This window comes from Sturnira hondurensis, unplaced genomic scaffold (genome assembly GCF_014824575.4).
Source record: "Sturnira hondurensis isolate 20B ecotype Veracruz unplaced genomic scaffold, ASM1482457v3 Scaffold0000256, whole genome shotgun sequence".
Classification (NCBI taxonomy): Eukaryota; Metazoa; Chordata; class Mammalia; order Chiroptera; family Phyllostomidae; genus Sturnira; species Sturnira hondurensis.
This window is the reverse complement of record NW_028072887.1, coordinates 1,307,770-1,329,762: the sequence shown is the minus strand read 5'-3', so window position 1 is coordinate 1,329,762 and position 21,993 is coordinate 1,307,770. Positions and strand designations below refer to the sequence as shown.

The 21,993-nt window shown below is 45.0% G+C and overlaps 1 protein-coding gene across 5 annotated transcripts in view; it reads right to left on the bottom strand.

The window, feature by feature from the left end:
- MGAT5 (alpha-1,6-mannosylglycoprotein 6-beta-N-acetylglucosaminyltransferase) overlaps positions 1 to 21,993 on the bottom strand; it is a 358,323-nt gene that overhangs the window by 189,657 nt on the left and 146,673 nt on the right. For all 5 annotated transcript variants that reach the window (XM_037068662.1, XM_037068737.1, XM_037068872.1 and 2 more), the window contains one exon: positions 14,087 to 14,251. In XM_037068662.1, coding sequence (XP_036924557.1) covers positions 14,087 to 14,251 — 165 coding nt within the window. The remainder of the gene's footprint in view (positions 1 to 14,086; positions 14,252 to 21,993) is intronic.

The following is a 21,993-nucleotide window of genomic DNA, read 5'->3' as shown; positions in this document are numbered from 1 at the left end:
TTCATCCTTTATAACGAAAGTGGCTATTTATTTAAAGGGAATTTGATCAAACGTGCAAATGATTTGCAAGCTCTTTTTTCAAAGTAACAAATGTAAATTCAAGAGATGTAAGAGCTGTTCAGCAGTGAAATAACAGAAAGCTATAATGCTGCAAAGTAGATGAACCAGAGCATTATCTGTTAGACCGGCATTTAGCAAGGTCAGTGTGTTATATCCACACTAAGCATATCTAGGTGATTATTTTTACCATCATCTCTGACACTACTTTTAATATACATTTTTAAATCCTCACCAAAGGATATTTTCAATAATTTTAGAGAGAGAAGAAGAGTGAGGGAGAGAGAGAAACACTGATGTGAACGAGAAATCACTGATGTTGACTGGTGGCCTCCTGAATGCGTCCCAATTGGGGATTGAACCCACAACCTTGGTCGGTGGCCTGACCAGTAATGGAACCCTCAGCCTTTTGGTATATGGACAACACTCCAACCAGCCAAGCTGCACCAGGCAGGGCATGCTTTAAGTATTTTTAATAGTGCTTTCAATGACTCTGCTTTTGGTTTCTATTGCCAAAATCTGTAGAATGGCAAAGAATAAGTATAATGTAGGTAAGGAGGATAAGGAAGCTTGGCACTATTATTAAGGGACTGTTGAGAAGACTAGAGATGGGCAAATGATTCCTCTGTGCTAAAATGTGATAGGGGAGGCACAGTTATGAAAAGAATGGGCTTCCTGTTCATTCCCAGCAAAATGATTATTTCGAGATTGTTAAACAGATGTCATGAGGGCACTTAGAATACCAACTACGCCAACATTATTCACAACTCCCTCCCTCCCCCCTTGGAAAGGGGTACTAGACCAGGAATGGAGGGAATAGAGGACACAGAGAAATGTCCCCTGACATGCCATCTTGACTTTAGTCATTTAATGATATCCTCATGGACAAAACGGGAAAGTGACAGCCTCATTAGTTGTATTTGTGCCTGGCTGACTGAAAGACAAAATGGGAATATTGATACCCATCTGGGGGAAAAAAAAAACCCTAATAAATCAGTGGACAAGAAAAACCTTAAAGTTGATAGTATGTTTAAATATTTAACAATAGATGCAGTAATACTGAATAGGGACGAGGGTAAAATTCTGTACTCTGGGAATATAAATAAAGCATGTATTGCTGGGAAGAGAGGAGTAGAGATAGGGAGACCACGTGGCTTGAAACCAGTCCATACAGAGAAGACTGTAAGGTTCAGTGCGAGTCAGAGCTGCAGCACGATGTAGCAGGTGTCCATTCAGATGACAGTAAGCAAGCCCAGTGCGCAGAACAAGATGGAAGGGCCCCTCTTTTCCTCTGAGCTCTGGACTACTCAGTTACTGAAGTACTGAACACAGCCCTATTGTCTCACCATACACAGAGTCTTGACAAACTGGAGCATGCTCAGAGGAGGGCATCTCAGGGGCAAGGGATCAAGATTCTGCACCAGGAGCGGACAGGTGCCAGACATCAGGATGGTGAGGACGTGCTTTCTGAACAGGAATACTCTGCAGACTGACCCAAGTCTCCAAAGAGTAGGAGTTTCTCTAGAAGGTGAAGCCAACACCACCAAGTGAAAAAAACCAAAGCAGATGTACCCTACACCCGTATGATTATCTTTTACAAAGACTGAGCCGGACGAGGCCCACAGCACATGGGGGCACAGGCTGTGCATCCGCTCCAGGGAGCAACATCCATTAAGATTAGGGTCAGCAAACATTTTCTGTGAAGAGCCAGGTGAAAAATACTTTCCGTTTTGAAAGTTATATGGTCTGTGCTACATGGCCATATGACTCGCGAGTCATCTTTTGTAGAGAACTGGGAAGGGACGACAGACTCTCACCCACCACTCCATGTGTCCAAGAGTTCATCTCATGTCAAGGGGCGCAGAGCAGAGGCCTGAAACAGTGACAAAATCTGGATCTTGGACTTGGCTATATCACGAGGACTTACTAATTCAAGTACCATCTTGCAGGAAGCATTAACTAAAAGCAAAACCCAATTTAGGTCAAACCTCACAAATACCACATAGGACCAATGACAATTTTCCTGTGGTTTTCTGAAGACTCAAAGCCACACACCAACTCCCCAAAGCTGAGAACAGTTTCTGTCAAAATCAACTCTACGTTCCTTATCAATGCTTTTAAATCTGGAGAGATACAGGCAAGAAGTTGATCTCCACAAACTCTGAACCCACTTCATGACCAAGCCTAAACCCTACCCAAAATGTATAATCCTTCTGAAAAGGCTTATTATATTTTGTTTATTCTTTGACAAATGATTGTACTTGCTCCCACTTTGGCGCCTCTAATACAATTTCTGAAGCTTGTTGGCTTTTGGTTGAAAGGCTTATGGAACAAAGTCATGCACAGAGGCTTTGAAAACTATTTGCCAAAATCTCATTTTGATCATTATAGTAATGACCACTATTTCCAAGCACTTACTGTATGCCAGCCCTTCTTTGGCACTTTCTGCCATGACCCTCCCAATATCTCTGTGAGCCGCTTTCTGCAGTATAGATGAGGGACCGAGACTTGATCTCTCTAAGTGACTTGGCCCGAGTCTCACTGCTGCTAGAACTCGGCTTCAAGCCCCAGCAGCCTGAGCATGGAGCCTGTACTCTTGGCTGCTGCAAACACTTAGGTATCATCATATAGCAAACCATGGCGTTAACACATCAACACCCAACCATGGGTTTAATGCCGTTCTCTCGATATCCAGTATGAGCCTAGCAGAAGTGGGAATCTCAAATGATAGTTTTGTAGTCAATGGTCTCCATGGGAATCTTAATGCGCCACCTTCTGCAGTAAGATTCAAGGGGCATGGCAATGCTTTTGGAACATCCCCAGAAAGAATGTGCCTGGGACCCCTCCGCACAGAATCTTTCCCAGGTACACGGCTCCCTCCTTCACTCATTTGGGTCTCCATTCAGTGTGTCATTTCTACAGAGAGGTTTTCCCTGACAACTGGCCCATCCTGAAGCAGTCTCCCCTTCCTGCTCTCTCCCCACCCTGTTTTATTGTTCCCACAGCACTCATCTCCACTGGGCACGGTATGTTTGTTTATTCGTTGATTCCAGCAGCCTTCACTGCTGGAATGCAGTCTCCGTGGAAGAGGAGGCTTGGTTCTGCTCATTCCTCCACCCGCAGTGCCTAGACAGTGCCTGGCAGAGTGCAGACACTTACCGCATCTGCTAGGAATGAGTCCGATCAATCTCTGGGTGACAGCGTAACACCTGCTTTATATTTTCACCTTTTGCTTAGCTGTAATTTCCAAATTTCTAAGCAGTAAAATTTTATCTTTTTTTATAATACAGAACAAAAGTTCTGTTTGTGAAGTCTTTCCCTTTGGAAATATTACCCTGCCATGACACAAATGGAAGAAAAGTCATGGCTGCTTTTGGTCACTGGTAATCCAGAGGCATGAAAACCATGGCTGGATTAATCCCCTGGGGCCCTGGATGACAGATCAGCATGCCCAGTCCATGGACCCACACTCATTACGGGCTTTTCCGAACAACTCAGCTGCTGCTAATGGCCCTCCTTGCATGGCACAACCACGGGCCAACAGCCACGTCCTTCATCCTCGCAGCACTCCTGGAAGTACGAGGAAGGCAGTTTCTCTTTGTTACCACCTTACTTTGACAGGCCAGAAATGTAGGGAGAGAACAGAGTTCCTAACTGTCCCCTGAAGGACATCCATTTGTCTCCTCTGAGCTGTGATCAAGAGAAGACAGACACTGAAGAAAAACCACTGGAACTTCAGCCAAGTGGCCCATGGTATTTCGATGTCAGATACCATCAGATTCAGCTTTTACTAATCTTCTCTTTGCCCCAACCCAATGCACCCTGAAATAAAGCCTTAAATATTTACTTTGTTCTTCTGCTTATCTTGCTATAACTTGAACTGCTCATATTAACCATACTTAATGAAAGCAATTATTGAGAAAGTCCTATTAGCATAAAGTTTAGGCAGGTTAATGACTGTCTTCCCTTGAGAGCTGAGTTCCACAGCACGGGAATTCTCCTCCCTACAAGGAGTAAGAAGGTTCAGGGAGTGGTCAGGCATGGTGTCGAGACTGGCTGTGAGGAGGGCTGAGTGACTTCCACCGTGCGGGAGCGAAATTCTCTCTGTGCCAAGTCCTATAGGTCATTCCTATCCCTATCCCCAGAGGGCTATAGAGTTAAACAGTCATTCCCAAGGCCAAAATCTCAGCAAAAACAACAGGTTCTGTTGGACCAGGATGAAAGAAGCTCTAGGGTGAGGGTCAGGGAAGGTATGGTGAGCATTGGTATTACTCTCTCCCTATCCTCCACTAAACAGTGAGCCCTTTGTTCACAAAGGGGCCCTAGCTTCTTACGCAGCTGTACTTCCACTTCTGGACACAAGGACTGGCACCATCCAGGCAGCGCTGGTTGTATAAAAGATACATCAGTGTTTGCCATATTACGCATTCAACATGGTATTAACCATGGAGGGCAGGGTCTGTAGGTCAGCATGTGTAAGATGCCTCCTAGGTGCTCAACATACATTATCTCTTGGCATCCTCACTGGTGCAAGAACAAAAAGTATTGGCATCACTGTCTCCCCTGTGCAGAGAGTGGCCTACTCCCCTGTACAGAGGAAATACCAACAGTGAGTAAACAGGGTGCTGGGAGTTCAGCTCAAAACCAATGCCAAAGGCCAGGTACAGCTTGTGGCTTCCAGGCAGTTCTCTCTATAAAAGACAGCATTGGGTCTGGGTACGCTACACACTCATCAAGCACTGGTCATCTGGCAGGCCTGGTCCTTAAGGACCAGAGTTGGGTCCTTAAGAAATGCACGTCCCAAAGGCCGAAACTTACTGGGCCCTTACTTTGTGGCTGGTCTTGAGTAGTTTCACATACGAACTCATGGTTCTCACAACAATACGATGGCACAGGCAGTTTGTAGTTCCCATTTGTAGAGAAGGAAACTGAGTTTATCTAAGGATACACAGCTGCAAGGTGGCAGAGCTGGGATCTGAACACAGGCGGTCAGGGTCAGGTCTGTACCTGAAGGAATCACAATCCTATGGCGGCTATTCCGCAGGGGAAACAGTGGCACTGACCCTACACTGGATGTTCAACTATAGCTCCTCCACAATAAGTCTGTTTTAAGAGAAAGTCCCACTGCAAATGTCGACACAAAAAGTTCACCACATGAAACATTAAGACAGCTTAAGTTCACCTCCACTGGCTCTGTCAATGCTTCGGGCCCTCAGCTCGATGTAACTGGACGTGGAGGCTGTGAACATGCGTGTGAGACTTGCCGAATGAACGTCCAAAGGCAAAGGAGGGGCAGAGAAAGGAGACTGCAAGGAAGGTCAGTGCCGCTGTCAGTGCAGACTGAGGGCCAGACCAGCCCCTCCTAATCACATGTCTGATTGTACACCTCTTTTCTTTATTTTTAGGCCCACCTTCACCACATATGCTTTATGTCTTCTTTCTCTCAGATACAATGAAAAGGGGACAAAAACAACAAAAACTAGCACCTCATTTTCATTTAGGTCACCTAATTTTAGAAGCCGTGGCTAGGCAAAGTCCAAAGCACAGCTTCAAATAAAACCCCTCGAACCCCACACATCTAACAACATTTTCAATAACACAGAGACAGACAGATGACTAGCTTTAACTAGGACATGGCTGTGAAGTTGTCAACCTCGGGCTCTGCAGTGTGGCTACTGAAATATGTGTCAGTGGATCCAGGTAAAGGGCCGAACGGCGAGGAGAGGAGCGTGTGCGGGGAAGCATATGCTCTGCCGTAGCTGTGGAGCGTCTACGAGCCGGTACCACATGTGAGCTGATGGCGCAACTGTATACACACACCTCATTAAGCCAAATCAGAGCACGTGGGATCTGTCGCCTTCTGACAAAAACAAACAGGTCTAATTCCAGTACGTCCTATCTCCAATCCACAGAACAACACTGTGTAGAAGCATTTTCATTTAAAAAAAAAAGAGTGAATTTTTCCCAAGCTCCCCAGGCCAGTTCCACGGTGCACGTTCCTGAAGGCTTCTGTTCTCTCCACTGTCTCCCTTCAAATTGCTGAGGAGGAACAGCAATCCCTGCAGGGATATACACTCTCACCTTCTGAAATGAAAAAGCCACATATTCCTTGAAGGGTCAGTAAACTAGTCCAAAGGCATTAAGACTGGTGGATCCTGGCCTCTTTTCTGCAAGCACTATGCTTTCAGAGCAACCTCTGACATAGCGTAGCTGATCAGAACGTTTTTAAATCTTACTTACATTTTTACAATCAGCCACCAAGAAGTTACAACAGAAATGATCTTATTATGGAATATCAGCTTTCAGAAAGCGTAGTAAAGCAAAAGCACTTCCTTTTTTGACAATACAGCAGTCAAAAGGCACAGCAGGCTGATGGCAGAGTTGCCAATGCAGAACTGAGTGTGTGGCCATCACTGTCATGGAGCCTGCTGTGTGTTCAGGAGGGTGAGGGGTGCACACACTCAGCTGCACAATCACTGACTGAAATCCTGCAATTTACCAGGCTCCCAGCTAGGTATTGGGTTTAAGGGGAGAATGCAGGATATTTTACCCATGCCTCTGAATAGCTTACAGCCTGGCTGTGGAGACAGGTGAAGCACGGAACATTCCCAAAATGTTACAGCAGGTGTGGGAACACAAAGCAAGGTCACCAGAAACCTCTGGGGTGGGAGGGGTGTAGAAAAGGCTTCTTAGGGCAGACAGTGCTTCAGATGAATCTTGAAAAGGATGGGAAGAGTTAACCACAAAAACAGGAGAGCTTTCCAGGCTGTAAATGTACAAGGGCATAAATAAACAGCCTGCTGGGGACTAGGCTAGTTCCTAGCAGGAGTGAGGTACACTCAGCCTCAGCAGCATTTAAAATGGGGGGCAGGAAGATTAATATTTCAGTAGCTTTGCCCTCTGAGCCCTCAAGAAAAGAAATGTTAGAGTCAGGCTTAGGATGACTTTGGACATCCAAACCGTGACAGGGGTCTCTAAAAGTCTTATCTATTTTATCTGCTTGCCTGGAGTCTCTTTAGGGACCCTCCTAATATCAGGGGTAGCCTTCCTGAACCAGGCTCAGCCCACCAGGAGGTCCCAGGCACAGTGACTGGATCACGGATAAGGACACATCCCAAGCCAGCTGGGTCAGAACCTGCTCAGAGAATGCTGCCAGAAACAGTCTCCTGAGACCACGGCTGCCACCGCTGTGCAGACGTGGCCTATAATGAAGCCAACAGAGAAGGCAGGACAGTTTCCACGTCTGTACCCAGCAGAGCTGCTCTCAGCATTATCTTTTAAACTTTTCAGTGACATGAGCCCTAAAATTCTCTTTCTGTTTAAGGCAATAAAAGCTAGGGGTTCTTTTGCCTCTTGCAACCAAGAGATTACTGACTCATGGATTTCTTACTAAGCCTCTAAGTATAGATAATAAAGGTCTCTAAGTATTGACAGAAAAGGTCAATTTGGAAATTTCTTCAAGTTTAAAGCACTCAAGTGAAATAATATAGAGAGAAATATTTTCTAATTTATAAAGCACACATACTAGTTATTAATTTTTCATTATTAGTGGTAATATCCCAATAAACCAGTCAAGGCAATTTTAATTGTTAGATCAGTATTTCAAATGTGCCGCTTTTAAGCTGTAATTAACAAATGCTCAGGTAGTACTTACTTTGTACTGGGCACCTTCCCCAGTCATGTACCTCATTTAATCCTCATAACGACCCCATAAGATGGGTACTACTATTACCTCCCCAATGTTACAGATAAGGAAACTCAGCCATAGAAAGTTTCAAACACATGCCCAAGGTCACACAGGTAGGAAATGGAGGAGCCAGGATTTGAACCGGGGCAGCCTGGCTAAACAAACATGGCCTTTTCTTGTCTCTCATGTTCCAGTGGCCTTTAAACTGTTACTCCTAACCACATGGCTCACAGCAAAGCATTTATACTCCTTAAATCCACACTAACACATGGCTCTGTCTTCCCACAGTCCTGTCTCTCTGCTGGTTTGTTTCCTCAATATATGCATCACCCAGTCATCCTTGAAACCGTGTCCTTGGTAATTGTTAGCACAGCTCCTCCCTTGCCCTCTCCCATGGTTCACCAGCGTCCTCACCATGTCAGCTCCACCCTGACACGGTCTCGGATCTGCCCCTTTCCCCTGGGACTCAAGCACATGTCCAACTGCAGGCCTTCTCCCTCCTGAGCCAACTAACCCTCTTTCACCTGGCTTACAGGATCACCCCCTTCAAAAGCATCCCACTTCCACGTGGCCATTCATTTTTCTCTGAAAATACAGATTTCATCTAATCATGTTCCTGCTTTAACCCTCATCAGCTGTCACTGCCTACAGAACAAAATAGAAACTCCTTAGTAGGTTTACATTGAAAACACTTCACAAATTTCCCAGCCTACCTTGCAGTCTCACCATCTTCCGTTCTGCTCCAGATACACTGTGCAGGGCACGCCACGCTATAAAGCAGATCTCCAGGAACCTGTCTTATTTTCCTTAACTTATGTAATTTACTTCCCCAAATCTTGATAATTATATAATCTGCTTAAAATAATAGAATGAAATTTCTTCTAAAATATTCTTGTAATTTAAATCCACTCTCTCTGACTACTTCACCATCATTTTGCTGAATTAGTGCCTCTTTCTTGAAAATAATTACTTTCTACATAAGCAGGAGTAAAATACAGACTGCCAAAATTTTACTGATCTGGGTCTAGGAAAAAGAGATTCTTAAGGTCAGGATCTCAAATAGTCTCCTGGGAGCTTATAAAACCTTACTTAGAGATATCAAAGATCAGTTGTAAAGCTAAAAGTGGTTGGTGTTGGGGACTTGCAAACAGCCATGGAAGGAAGAGGGAAGGAGACTTGAGGTCTCAGCAGGCCTATCAGGAAATCTCAACGTCTCAGGCATCTTTCTGCACTGATCATATAACTGGTAATCCCAGGTTCCAAGAATAAGTTACAAGACCTGGGTTTCTCAGCTATAGCACAACTGACATTCGGGGCTAGACAGTACTCTGTTGTGGAGCCATCCTGTGCACTGCAGAATGTTTAGCAGCATCCCTGGCCTCTACCCACCAGGTGTCAACAGCATCTCCTCAGTTGGGACAACCAGACATTCCCAAGTGTCACCTACAGGGACAAAATTGTCTTGAGATTCAGTGGTATAAATACACAGGCTCAAAGGTCAGCATGAATTCTCCTAAACTGTATTTTTCCCCCTTGTTGCTTCTCCTGTTCTTCCCCTCCACAATAAAAGTCAAAATGCCCATGACCACGCCAAGTGAAAACCACACAAACAAGGACATACATCTTTTGGTGAAAGAGCTGTTTCTGACAGGTGACTGAGTATTTATTGCCGTCCTTGCAAAGAATGAAACAGAAAGTGACAGGTAGGACAGGAGGAACACGTGTGTTTCTTGCTCCAATCAATAAGAAAGCACCTCTCAGCTCTCATCTCTCTCCTGTCTCTCACCAGCATCTGGGGAGCCACTGACTGGCCAATGGAAAAGCCACCTGCTGAACCACGGCAGGGGTAAGGGGAACTTGGACTCTTCAGGTGCCAGTCTAACACAACTGACAATGTGGGTTGTACAGGTGCAACTTAATTTTAAAGTCCATTAGCAGCACAAAGTGGGGGACTGTACTTTTAAACATAAGTCCTAGAACAGAGCAGGGACATTTTTTATTTTCAATTTCAAATGGTGAGAATAATAATTATGATTCTTTTTACTAAGAAGAACATCCAAGTTCAAATACACTGCACTTCAAACCCAAATACTAGAACATACTGCCTGTTGCAAGTGATGTTTGCAAAATGCAAGATTGCATAATGTGCAGTTTGGACTAAACATCAGGAAACAGCCACTGGAATTATTCCTGCATCTTTGATTTGTGATGCTTCTCTTGCAATTGTACGTGGTCAAAACTCAAAGGGATGCTAGCATTATGCTGTGCCTTTTAGAGACTGTCAATGCTGGCCAACCTGTTCAGCTGATGTTGAATGACAAGAATTGCTTTTTGAGAGTATAAATAAATGTACCCATGCACACATCCATGCTTCCCTTTCCTCTCACCACAGTACAGAGCTGTACAATGTGGGGCCTTCCCCCCAAATATTACAATCTGGAGTTGTAACTATCACTTCCTCTGAAGGCTCCACAGGTAACAGAATCACCTGGGAGCTCAGTCATTTCAAACAGAAAGAAAGTCCTGCTTCCTAGGCAGTGCAGTATCTGCTAAGATCTGAGAAAAGGGAAATGAGATACCAAATACTACTTCCAATGCAAATCCCCATGAGCATAAATAGAGAAGAGAAACTGTAAGCTAACCTTTGAAGCAGTAAAACCAAATGCTCTCCCCATCCAGCATCATCCCAACCACATGAGCAGGGTTTATTGAGCACCTTCAATAGGTTAGCTTTGAACCAGGCACTATGGGCAAAACAAGGACAAACGAGGGCGCTGTCAATTGTCAGGAGACAGGCATTTTCATGATCACAGATCCATACTTTTTACCTTCCCCCATGCTAGTTACATGGCAAAGAGCCACAGACCCAATACTGTTCGCTCTGCTTCATAATCTAAGACCACAAATCTGGAGAAAAGCAGAAATTGTTTTTTTCAAAAAAATACAAAACAAGGTATCATTCTGAAAGTAGATACTTTTTGACAAAGGCACAGACAAGTTCTTTCAGGGAGAAAACCTATAGAAATGATGATTAATTGAAGGGTAGGGATTTTTAAATATCTGTTTTTTTTTCCATTCCTTTGATTCACCATCCTCTTCAATAAAATAAATAGAGCTCAAAATGTAGTTCAATATAATTCTTGATCTTCATAAGGCTCATTTTCACCTAAATTTCTCTAGAGGAACATTCACTTTCACATAATAAAAAAGCCCAAGAGTGATAAATTTGGAAGGAAAAACCATTTTGGATAAAAGCCACATAGAACACAGCTAAACAGAAAGGGAAAGGGGACACAGACTCATACACACAAATGTCCCCAAAAAGAAAATAAATTTAAGAAGCCCTGCTTCAACTGCTGTGGTATCCAATTTAGAGGCAGTTTACAGCCAACCAGAAGATATATCAACAAGCAATAAGACATAACAGTAAGCAATCAGAAACATCATGAGCAATAAGACACCAGAGCAAGCAGTAAAGACACACCAGGGAGAACATTTCTGAGCAATTACCAAATGTCTTAATGTAGAAAGTGAGAATGAAAAACTTCACTCGACTAGGACTGGGACCCTATAAAAACGAATTCTCTCACAGCTCAAGACCTAGTATTCCTGCTTTGACAAGGGGGCTGTGAGGACTGCCTGTGCGGCCATAGATCAGCGAGAGGGCACAAAAGCACTGGGGGACTGGTAACGAACTAGGTCTAAGAACTTTAGGTTCTTGTTCTTCTTTTTCACACCCTAATCTATAGATAAGACAAACAAAAACTTTACATCGATCACTGTAAAAGATACAAAGGACCCTTCAACCTCTGGGGGAAATAAGGGAGGGTGCCTTCACTCTCCTTTTCACATCTACACCCACTGTGACCAACAGGGTATCTAGGGAAGAGATGCACAGCATGCACACACACTGGGGGACAAGCTGCCATTCTTTTTTATTTTTTCAAAGTACACAGGTCAACCAATGATTAGACACTCCGACATAAAAAACTTCCTTATTAAACAGGCTACACCGTCAGTTCTTCAGGAACCTCTAAGAAAATGATAGCACATTTCCCCAGACCCATCCATTTGCGATGATTCACAAATAGAAGCAACAAAGACAGTGCCCTCAATGTCTTTCAAACACAGACTCACAGTGTCTTCTCCAGGTGGTGCCAGGAGGTCTGAGGCTGAGCTCAGGGAGCTACAGCACCAAAGGTCCCCCTCTCCCAAATACTTCAGCTCACTAAAACTTGCGAGATCACTCACTTCTCAGAGACGTGGAGAGGATTAAATAAAACCAGGTGGCTCCAAGAGTCAGGAACAGTACCTGGTATTAGTGGATGGTTGTTACTTGTTAGTCTCCAAGTGTCTTTCTGGGCCACAACCCATTCCTACTCTATATCTCCTCTATGAGGGTCCTATGCCTCAATCCTTCCTACCTTCAAAGCTCACCTTCCCATAAGTCTTCCACACGGACTGCCACTTAGAGTGATCACAATCTGTGTTATTTTCCTTATCAGCCAGTAAAAAATCTCGAAGGCATGAAGGGTATATAACACACATGAAAATTACAAAGGATCAAGATGAGATTAATTATTAAAGGCATAATGTAATTTTTCTCCCATTTCCCCCAAAGGAAAAAATAAACCAAAATACTTAGTTCTTTAAATATTAGTGAACACATAGGGCTGATGGTATATAACTAAAGGAACCCACCTCAGATCCAATGGCTTAGAGAATATGCTCCAGAGACATTTGTTAACTGAGTAAACTAGTTTAATACATGGGGCTGGACCTCATTTGAAAGAAGCAGCCACCAAATCCCCCCTTTGTCACTGCTGAAGGTCTCCCCACCATTCTGTACCCTGGGACATGGAGCCCAGAAAGAGAAGGTTCCCTGTGAGCCTGGCTCACAAACAGGACAGCCAGGGGCAGGACGATCCCTTATGAAGGAAAAGAATGACAGCAGACATATTTACATGGTTCCTACAGGGCAGAGGCAATGGGAGCCACACCATTAGTGGCAGAGCGCCCTGCTCCACCTCCGAAATTAAGAAAATGCAGAGCTGCCGTGAAATCAGATGGGAGCTTTTCATTAGCGTTTCCTACAGGGAAAGGGGTGGAGGAGTGGAGACTGGAGAGGCATGGGTTCTGTTTATTAATAAGCAGCTCAACACAGTGGGAGGTTTTCTCGTCTAATTACAGAAGCTGTTGGGAACTGCAGGGGAGACAGGATTTATGGCCTAGATGACACTGCCTCTGTGTTGTAATTAAAAGTTATTTTTAAAATCTTTGGTTGGCTACTTTGGATTATCACAAGTATATTCTGCAATTTGAAACTTATGAAAGGGCAAAGAACACAAAAAACAGGTAACACAACAAGCTTGCATAATGTGAAATGATTAAATGTCCTGACACTGGAGGGGGAAAGGAAAAGGATTGCTCCCAAGTAAGTCTGTGAAAGGGGAACAGAGAAGCAAGCCAACAAGTGCATGCTAAACCAGATTTTAAAAATTTCAAAAGTAGCCACTTACTTTACCTACTAACTACAGTTTGGATACCACCCACCAGGAGTACAGGATGAGTATTCACGACCACTCCCCCAGGGCACCTAACACTAACCCTCCAGCCCTTTGCTTTGTCCTGAGTCCCTAGGAAAGGACAGTGGTCACCCTAACAAGAGCCCTGACTCAACCACAAAGACCCAGAGGCCAGCCTGAGGGCAGTGAGATGGGGGGGGGTCCTGTGAGCTGTGGACAGTACATGCAGTGTATGATTTTGGTTTTGTATTTAACCCACTTCTCTTCTCTCATGCAAGATTGCAGTCTCAAGAAGGGGCCAAATGAATCCCCATGAGATGCCTGGTGGCAGCATGAGGGGCCAGAGGCCGGGGCGGTTATGTCCTACATGTCATTTCCGGAACTGAGTTTCCCACATACACACAGGAGGCACGTTCTGCCACGGCGGCTGAGAGGAGAGAATCTGCCATATGTAACAAACGTTTGAAATTGTCTGATGAAAATGGGGAGGAGGAAGAACCTCTAACTGGCGTGAGCTCCCCAGATCACCTCTATATTTCATTCATCCATGCTAAGAATCTTCTCACTAAAAGTGACTTCCAGGAGCTCATTATGTAAAATATGTCACAGAAACCACCACATATCACACACCATGATGAGACTATAAAAGCATTTTACATCTGTTATTCAAAAATAAATTTAAATGTAGCTTTACAGGAGCCATACCAAGTTTATGGGATTTACGTCCTATTGAAAAGAGCCACTGTGCTTCTTTCTTCTTTTCCCAGTTCAAATCAAGGTTTGGCTCCATGCCAAGCTACAGGGCTGCCCTTCTCACCTGCCACGTTGATTTTCTCAAGTGCTACCAAGCTGGGAACAGCTGTGGTGGAGTTGGTCGAGTTCGCTCCTGTGCCGTTGATTACCAGGGTGTCCACCTTCGACTCTAACTTGCCAATGCGCTGCAAAATATTATCCAACAATACGGCCAGAGTTTTCTTCAGATCTGTAAAATAAAATGCAGATAGTTTTAAAATTCTTTCGCCCCAGTATATTTAATGTACATGCTCTTTCTCTCTCTGACATTAAGAACAAAGAGCAGCAGTCAAAAGGTACTGCCTAAGACCTGTTCTAACAAAGCGTATCTCAGATATGACCAAGTCCCTCCCATGTCACTGCTGAAGGTCTGCCCTCCATTCTGTTCCCCAGGCCAGAAGGTACAAAACAACATGGTCTGTTCTGTGATGCAGGTTTAGCATAAATGACATAAAATTATTTCTAGCTACTGGCCTGATAGAGAATGCTCATTGTTGCTCAGCATCCCACCAGAGCACTCTATTTAGAAATCCCTCCTCCTTATAGCACCTACCATCGTGCTATATTCGGCCAGTGAATTTACTGGCCGAATTTCACTGATGCACAGAGTGACAACCCCAAAGTCCCAAAGTACCTTCTGGATCAAGTTCGTTACTATTTTTAGTGCCCTGTGCTCCAGCATGTCCCACGTGTTTTTTTGCAGTCATTATATCTCTTGGTTACAGACAGTAATAATAAAAGTCACAGTTCCACATTTCCAGGCACGCTATACTCAGTTAACTAAAATCAGATTTAGAAAAATACGCAAAGACCAGAGGCATTTGTTTGTTCAAGAAATATCTATCAGACAACTGCTGTGTACCAGGCACTGTTCTAGATGTCAGGGATGTTCTCTCACGGTGCTTACACCCTGAGAGTTGACGCCCTTTCTTACACATGTGGCTGTGGATCAAGGAGTCATACACTTCCTTCCAGATGTATCATCCTCACGCATGTATCAGCACACACACACAAGAGATGAAATAGCCCTTCTCCTCTGGAAACTCGCAATCAAAGAAAGATACACTGACTTGCGCATGGAAAAGGCAGAAGGACAACAGGATGGTCATCCATGTGGACAGAATCCGGACTCATTATGAACTGGGAGTGGGCCAGGGGGCAGCACTCTGTGTGGGTAGCAGGATATAGTAAAGGCTTGAACTGAGACAAATAGGAAGCTGCTCCCTTCTATTCTGCTGGGAACAGAGCAAACCTGCTCAGGGCAGGTACTTTGATCCGGCCCAGAAAGAAACACACACCTGGTTAACTCACGGACCCGGGCCATAGCCAACCAACCTCAGTGAGAGGCGTTTGGACTGCCCCATTCCACCAAGTCCAGGGAGAAACTCTTCCCAACAGAGGCACAGATACGTAATTAACAAAGAAGTCTGTGTTCTCAGTGGTTTATAGACAACATCATTGGAGCTGACTGAGAACTACAGACAGAAGCAGAGCCCACGTCTCTGTACTGAAAGTCTGGTTTGATGTGTTTGGCATTATCTCACCATCTCCACCACTGCCCGGCACCAAACACCAGGCTTCTTCACAATGTGAAGGTTGGTAGCAGTCTGTCCACTCATTAATTCTGACAAATATCTGACCAGGCCTATTTTTTGCTCTTCAGTATGTATCTCACCAGTGGGCAGTAAGACAAGCTGGCCACGACACTGGAGTAACAAGGCCAAAAATCTGATTACAGAAAAGAAGGGTGGAAGAGAACTAACATTTCCAGAAGGTTTATAAATACACAGACACACACATATAAAATCCCATGACATGTCCACATTCTCCATGAGTAGGTATGACTTCATTTTACAGATGGGAAAACTGAGGTTCACAGACCTGAAGTAACTTGTTTGTGGTTACAGAGGTAAATCAGAGTGAACACTCGATTCAGGTCTGCCTAGTTCCCTGAAGCCTCCCTGGACCCAGCCAGAAGTCACTAGCCAAGGCAGAAAAAGAAAACCAAGGATGAAACTCAGTGTCTTTCATCTACAGCAGGGTGGTGAAGAGCCCAGACTTTGGAGCCAAACTCCCTAGGTTTGAGCCATCGCTCCCCATTCCTGTTTCCTTGTCTGTAAAAGAGAAATAACAATAAGCCTGCCTCTGGGGCAGTTATGAGGGTCTAATGGGTTAACATGTATAAAATATTTTAAACACTTCCTGGTATATAACAGGTACTACATAACTGCCTGTTATAGATATTTAAATAAAAAATAAAACTATCCTCTGGAATATGCTTCTGCCCTTCCTGAAGAAATGTCCCCCTGGGTGATACAGCTTTATCGCCCTATCCAGTCACAAGATCGCTCTCCTGCAAGGCTGCAGGTCCCCCCGCCCCCACGCCACCCCTGCCATCTGCATGACTCACAGTCTGTCCCAGGCACATCACTAGCTGGCATGGTCAGCGGGAGTCAGCCACCAGCCCTGCTTTTACACTGAATCTAGGGCGCCGACTGGTCCTCCAGTGTTCTAAAGATTGCCAGAGGCCAGCCATGCAGATGGGGGCCCGGGGGGCATGGAGAGATGGCTGCACTCAGTACAGAGAAACCGCTCCTCTGACAAAAGACAGCGAGCTCCCCCACCTCCAGCCTCTGCCTGTATCGCCAGCCAGGGAGTCCCTGTGTAAAATGGCATGTAACTGGTACCCACTACTTAGCCAGGCACAGAAGCCTGGCCCTATAATTGGGTTAACTCAGGGTTTCTCAACTTCAACTGTATTGACACTATGGGCCAGATAATTAATTCGTTGTCTGTGGGGCTGCCCTGTGCATTGCAGGGTGTTTGGCAGCATCTCTGGGCTCTAACCACTAAATCATGGTAGCAATTCCTCCTTTGTAAAAATTAAAAATGTCTCCAGACATTGCCAGAGTCCCGGGGAGGGGGGGACAAAATATCTCCCATTTGAGAACCACTGAATGAGGCACATTCTCTCAACCCTTTTCTTCTCTTTGCTCCTCTGTGGAGATATCAAGAGGGAACTCTGACAAAGCGACTCTGGGGTAGGGAATGGAAACACAAGAAGCCACTCACTGAACTTGCCTGATGTTGACTTCCGTTGCTGAGGCACTGGAGCATGCTACAAGGACAGTACCGTGAGGGAAGTCAGCCTTCCTGCCCGAGAGAGCTGATGGACAGATAGACAATCCAGGGTTGGTAACCTTGTATGATGGTAACAGGCACCGGGACCACTGGACAGAGTCCCCAGCCCACAGTTATCATCGGTGTACACCTTAGTTAGGGCACAAAGTGGTCACACCAGCATTAAGAAGATATTCTTCCTCAATTCTTAAATTACAGTCCACCAATAAAGATGGCTTATCTCTGGCTGTGACTGACCTTTTGTGACTCTGATATGGTGTAAGTATGGGAATCTGATGAAGGCAGATGTCCCTTCCACCCCAATGCTACTGCTAACCACTGCCGCCACACTACCGCCACCACTACCTACCTTGTCGGCTGCCACCCTCAGCCCCTCCATGATGAACTCATTTGATCCTGTCCTGACAGTGTGGTGACTGTACTGTGGGCCGTGCTCCCATTTTATAGACCCATGAAGCACAGCATGAGCAGGATGAGGTTAAGAAATTTGCTCCAGGTGACTGCAGACCTGGGCTTCATATCCACAGCCTGGTGCCAGCGCCGAAGGCTCCTACCCACCACAGGACACCACCTCTAAAGAACCACCACGGACCTGCCGGCCAGCAGGCACCTCCGCTCTGCTGCTTCCAAACACACTCACCAGGGATTACCCTCTGGCCTGCAGCCATGCTAAATCACACCGCAACCACCTGCAACAACTGCTGTTGCCACTGTTTTTTAAGCAACTCCAGCACTAAAAATAATTTTTAAGCCTGCCCTTCCACCTTACAATGAGAATGAAATACAAGACTATCAAAAGCTTTGGACTCTCTAAGGTGTGCCAGCTGGGTAGGCATTTGTCCTCCCCTTACATGAAAAGGAAAAAGTTCACTTTCAACTCAAGCGTCTCTTTGAGTCACTATTTCAAGGCAGTCCCACACGAAAGAAAAGATACTACCAATGACACAGGGCGAAATGGTGCCCAGCCCATCTCTGGGCCCTCGCCGACTGGCACGGAGTCCCCACACTACAGTGCTTGGAGGCGTGTGGTGCACGGGGCACGAATGAGGGGGCAGTCTTCCCACCGACGCGACCACATAAATCACACATTTCTAGGTGATAAAATTATTTCTCACCTTTGTATTTTACAGTTAAACCTATAAACAGTTTTATTTAGAAGCTGTCACAGTTTTATTGCAATTTGAAAGTGATGCCAAAGTGTTATTTGTTTTAGTCTTAATCTTTACTCTTAACGCATATACCCAATAAGACTACACACCCAAGAACAATTTCTATAGAGTTTCATAAATATGAGGGTGAAAACATCCTCCCAAATTCCAGTTTAGTATTTTTTATATTTATCACTGTGTTTTATAGTTATTATAACAGTAAAGAGTGTCCTCAGCAGCATTACAATTTTCAATTACTAACAGGCTTTTAAAATTTCATTTGTGTTTCAAAGCCTTAACAATAAAAAATTAATCCCAACATTACTAACAAAATTCTGCATCTCTAAAAGTTGCTGTACATGACAAAGATGAGATCTGAAAACATTTAAAATGTCCCTCTGGGGAAAGTAAGCTTTGGTTCCTATCTTGCTAGAAAGGGTGAGATCTCCATTCTCTCGCAGCATTAGATTAAGGGCTGGAAGACGCCTCTGAGTCCTCGAGTCCTGGTGCAGGACAGCCAAGGAGGCACCGCTGCTACACTTTCCTCCCCAGCTGGAGCCCAAGGAGACAGGATCTCAGTGGGGAGAGGGGTCTTGCTAGTGGAAAAGATTAGTATAGTAAAGGTCTATTTGCTAAAGCTGTGAGAATGGGTGGTGAACCCTGATTTCCCAGCCCATTAAGTCAATATTTGAGAAATTATCGAGAAAGCCTGCGCTTCGGGCCCATGCTGGTTCCGCCCCCTCCGCTGGGATACGTTTCTAAGACAGAGGCTTTCCGGCCGGCTGTCCTGCAGGCTCGCCCGTGAGTTCGAGTTACCCGGCCCTGTCCTCTGGGCACTCCCGGAGAATCTGCAGAACCAGCCCACACGCCGCCGAGGACTCAGGCACAGCCATGGTGGAGCACTATGATGAAGGTGCGGCTGCCGTGATTCACCAGCACAGAGTTGCAGTGAGCAAGGACTTCCACCTGAACTGCCAAAAATCATTTACATCTGTGCTTGCTTCTAATGAAAATGCCTCTTCACCATGGCAGCTCCCCAAGGGGCCGAGTGTGAACAAGAGAGCGGCTTCACTTTTGGGCTCCAGAGAAACCAGCAAAGACAGGGCGTTAATGAGAAAGGAAGGTGCTAATGAAAAAAGGATTAACCCCAAACTCTCATTCCTGTCAACTGCCAGGCATGTCAAGTTTCATCGGTTATGTATTTTTAAATTAATTTTAAAGTGACCTTTTCACAGAAAGAGAATGCAGTTACAGTGATGACCAAAATACACTCCATTCATTATGTACATAGATGTTAAAAGCAAAGTTAGTTATAAAAGAGAACAGTGTTATTTATTATAGATAAAAGCTGGAAACTTCCCAAATACCCAAACAAAAGATTAAATTACATTACGTCTCTTTCTTCATAATGTAGAACAAATTGCTAGACTGGAAACTCAAGGAAGGCAGAGAGCAGGTCTGTCTCGTCATCTCTGTTTGTCACCACCACTACCTACTAATATCAGGAGATCAATAAGTATTTATTGAATGGGTGGGTGAGAAAGAAAAAGCATATGGTCACCAAATATATCTAATGGCATGAGGAAATATAAGAAAGATTAATTAAAAGCTGTATATGAAATACTCCAATTTTAAAAAATGAGCACACACACATATCTCTCTGCATTTAAAAAAGACCCGGAATGAAGTGTCAAAATTTGTCTGGGTTTGGGGTAAGAAGTATTTTATTATTTTTTTAATTCTTTTCTGGGTTTGGGGTTATGGAGTACTTCGTCTTTATGTGCAAGGGCACAAAGACAGACTTGGACCGCTTTGCTCTCGTGTGTTTTACTGACAGCACGTTTTGTGTTGGGCTGTGTTGAAATAGTGAGTCAACCAGCTGCTTACGTTATGGACTTTTTTCCTTTCATGCTGCAAGAGAAAGCATGCCCACCCCAGTGACATGCCTACAGGCCCCAGGGCTTTTGATAGCTTTATCTCCACATGCTCTCAACTTTACATAAGCACACACGTTACTCTCACATTACAAAGGTACTAAATGCTATTTTAAAATACACAGTACAGTGACTTCTATTCTCAGAACTCAAAGATACTGGCCACAAGTGCCCTGATGTCAGATAAGAAGATACCCTCCCACCCCGAAACATCTCCGCCACTGACTCCCACCGCCTGACCCCAGTGGAGGACTTGCCTGCGCCCAAGCTCACATGTGACCTCCCACCGTGGTGGTTGCAGACAGCTACACCAGGGCACAAAAGGGAGTTGCCGACCATCACAGAGCGACAGGGCGGCTCAGGTGCTCAGTATCACTCACCAACACTCTCCTGGGTTAGGATCTAAGTGTGGATTTCAGCTCTGACTCCGACTCACGCCCAGTGGTGAGTGCTGCTCCGGAGGGAGCGTGGGGGCTGTCCCTGGCGCTTTGAGAAACTTTCTATGCAGCAGAATCTGAGAAAAGATCATGTCTATGCCTGTTAATGATATCAGGTACTTTATGGAACCTGTAAATGTCCAGAATGACATTCTTGGGCCTTTCTCTCAATTTTCCTAATTAGCCAGCTACACAGAGTAGGAGTCAAGCATTTCTGCTTTTTTATAGAAGAGAAAAGAACTCAGATTCCAAGAGGTCAAGCCCATTGTTGCCCAAGGTCACCAACCTGACTCCAGGGTGTGTTCCCTGGCTCTCCATCCATACAGAAACTGTCCCCCTAATGTGCCCCCTTCAGAGACCCAGTGAGCTATCTCACGGTCCAGAGAGGGGAGTCTTCTCTCTTCAACAAGGCAGTAACAAACACACCTCCTATTTCTAAAATGTGGCACTAACACACCTTTAGAAAGGAACCCAGCCCTGGCTGGTGTAGCTCAGTGAATTGAGTGCGAGCCCGTGAAGCAAACAACCGGGGTTCGATTCTCAGGGCACATGAGTTGCAGGCCAGTTCCCAGCAGGGGATGCACAAGAGGCAACCATACATTGATATTTCTCTCTCTCTCTCCTTCCCTTACCCTCTAAAGATAAATAAAATCTTTTTTTAAAAGAAAATAGAAAAAATTAAAAATTTTGAAAAAAGGGGGGCCCAGTGAGGAGCCCAATGCCATCTCTCTAGGGGAGGGGCCAGAGCAGCAGTTCCAAACCCCGACGGCATGGTGCCCGGCACTGCTCTTCTCAAAGCAGCCCAGGTGCTTCTGGTGGATGAGCCTGTCCTTGTGTAGGAGAGGGTGTCTGGCTGAGCCTCATCCCCCAGAAAAATGCTAAGGACAGCTACATAAAGAGTTTCTTGAAGGCCTGCATTCAAGGGAACAGCAATGTCAGGTTTACAGGCAATTTCGGTTGGGTGGTCACAGATGCAGGTACGTGCAGGCCAGGGTTAGTGACGACTCACTGTAAAGAAGGCTCTTTATGAATCTCAAGGCTCTAACAAACTCAGTCACATGTCATTCTTACAAGAATCCTATGAAGTAAGTAGTATTATAATCTTCTATTTAAAAAGAGGAAGCAGGCTCTTAAAACATCAGTGACTTGCCCAGGGTCACACATCTGGTTAAAGACCCCTTCCATAAGCCACAGATAAACACTCTCTCACTGCCTTCCAGAATAAACAATGGTTCTCTATGACAGGAGTACGTGTAATAGCTACTTAGAGTC